At 42.8% G+C, this 2371-nt stretch overlaps 1 protein-coding gene across 1 annotated transcript; it reads left to right on the forward strand.

Annotated features, from left to right (window-relative positions):
* The first annotated feature begins 1288 nt into the window (after positions 1-1288).
* On the forward strand, positions 1289-2364 carry LOC119346482. Its single transcript, XM_037615835.1, has 2 exons — positions 1289-1792; positions 1926-2364. The coding sequence occupies exons 1-2, from the start codon at positions 1517-1519 to the stop codon at positions 2142-2144; spliced, it is 495 nt and encodes a 164-aa protein (XP_037471732.1). The 5' UTR covers positions 1289-1516; the 3' UTR covers positions 2145-2364.
* The last annotated feature ends 7 nt before the right edge of the window (positions 2365-2371 follow it).

Here is a 2371-nt window from a genome sequence, read left to right on the forward strand (position 1 = left end):
GTTGGTCAATATCCGACATATGAATGTCCTCTATTTTAACACGATGGCTCACCATGTTGCCAATTATCTTTCTTCTCACTCTCGTTGATGATGGATGCAATATCCACGTGATCGCAATGCATTCAACGTGGTAAAAAATGGGCTTGTCACTGTACGACACACTTGTCATTGTCTCGCGCAAGGGAATGTTTTGAACTTTGAAAACAAATCTCATCGACCATGGACTACTCGCCAACCCCAAGACATATAAAGAATTTCCAAAATTAATCAAATCCTAGATATAAAATACATCTGAATAGGAAGAGTTTTTTGAATCGACAAACATTCTTTTTAAATTTAGACATTTTTTTAAAATTCACAAACATTTGTTTTTTAGACGAACATTTATTGAAATGCATGAATAGTTTTTGATTTCATGATGACTCAGATTCACAAATATGTTTTGAATACACGATCATTTTATCAAGATCATGAACTTGATTTTATTTAACGACATTTCTTTCCAAATTATTTTTATAATTTGCAAATATTTTTGTAAAATCAGTAACATTTTTTGAAACCACGAAAATTTTATGATTTCCTGAACTTTTTTGAATTCACACACATTTTATAATTTCTCAAACTCGCAACTTTTTAATACTTGAAAATCTCAAATTGATTTAAAGAAGGAGAAAACAAAAACAGAAGTGAGAAAAGAGAAGACCAGAAAAAAGAAAAAAAAACAGGGCATTAAGTCCGCTGGCTGGCCCACGTAGGCCTAAAGTAGGTGGGAATAAGTCATGAGAAAAAGGTGGAGGAAAATATTGGTAGAAGCTGGGGTTCGAACCCTGGTCTACATGGCAGAAGACAATGCATCGAGCCACCGCGCTGCTACTGCGTCACTGCTATTTGTTGGATATTAACTTTATACAAACTCTGGAAACGACGGCGACTTTGAAAAGAAAATCGAATCGTTTTCTTCACTTACGGGTGGCATAGCGGGTAATTTCTAGCAACTTTGGGGGGCGATTTTTGTGACGTACGGGCAGAAGCAATATCTGCTTTATTAGTATATATATATAATATATATATATATATAAGGGGTATATATATATAGATAAGGTAGAGAGTAGAGATTAAGGTATAAAGATAAAGATAATAAATTAATTAGTTAGATAAAGATAAAGATAAAGATAAATATAGATGTGAAATAAAATAAATAAAATAAACGCGGGCCTGGCCAAGGCGTGCGTTTAGCCACGTGCCGTGCCGGGTATGCATCACGCCAGGCACGGCCCTAGCCACAAATCGAACCCTAACTAAGAAATCTCATCCCCCCATCCCAGCCGCCACACCGCCCACAGCGCAGGCACAAGCGAGCAAGAGAAGGCAACGGCGCGACGGCACGACAACGGGGCGGCCGCAAGAGTAGCGGATCAGCGCGCGGGGAGCGGCGGCGACTCTGCGCGTGGGCGGTGGCTCGCGAAGAGCATCAATGCACAGATCTCGGTGAACGTCGAGCATTCTGTCGTCGAAGATGGTGCACGTCGAGCTCGACCGTGCGGACGAGTGGTCCGAGTCCGACGTCTCGGAAGATGTCTCCGACTCCGAAGTGGGCGATGGCCTGGACTGGCTCGACGCCGTCGAGAGCCATGATGGTTCAGCCCGGCTATCCGCCGCCTTCTCGATCGTCGGAGGCGCGGCCGCGGCGCGGAGGCCGAATGCGCACGGCGGCGTGCTCTCCCGCCCCTTTCAGCCGCTCTCCAATCGCACGCAGAAGCTCGCCTCCCACATCCGGGCCACGCCCTTGGAGGTATGCAGCGTCAACTCTTCGCCTTAGAGATCCTAGCGTGGTGAATTATTTGCTTGTGCATGTTATCTACAGTCTCGTGTTATGGTACGTTGTGTTCAATATCTTATGTGATTGATTTTGTATTATTTATAAGGAGTGGGAAGGTAGAATGAACGTGGGGATGTCAAATTCGGTAACGACTGCAATCAGGGACAGCATAAGGGACACATCAATTGGCAAAATAAGGAACCATGAGAAGGCCGATCGTGCTACGGTGGAACAGGTCTTTACATGCTCTCTGCTAAGTGATATTTATTCTGTCCTATGCCTTTTGGAGCGGAACATGTCTGCTTGCACTTGCAATCTTGCATAATCCTAATGTACCATTCCATTCCCTTTCAATCGAGCTGGCATTTGTTTCAAGAGTCTGCTTGGTTAGAAAGTATCTTCTTGTACTGGATACACAAGAAGTCAAATTAAGTCATTAAGAATTTGTTTTAGTGCATTTTACATACCATTCTGCCTTTTATTGCACTTTTTATGGAACTCTGTTTAATTCCCAGCTATATGTATGATCTAAATGGCACCATGAGTCACCAA

Source organism: Triticum dicoccoides, unplaced genomic scaffold (genome assembly GCF_002162155.2).
Source record: "Triticum dicoccoides isolate Atlit2015 ecotype Zavitan unplaced genomic scaffold, WEW_v2.0 scaffold41396, whole genome shotgun sequence".
Taxonomy (NCBI): Eukaryota; Viridiplantae; Streptophyta; class Magnoliopsida; order Poales; family Poaceae; genus Triticum; species Triticum dicoccoides.

Coding starts and splice junctions, on each gene's coding strand:
- LOC119346482 (XM_037615835.1), top strand. CDS start 1,517: ATGGTGCACGTCGAGCTCGACCGTGCGGACGAGTGGTCCGAGTCCGAC. Junction 1,793..1,925: donor TCCGGGCCACGCCCTTGGAG/GTATGCAGCGTC, acceptor ATTATTTATAAG/GAGTGGGAAGGTAGAATGAA.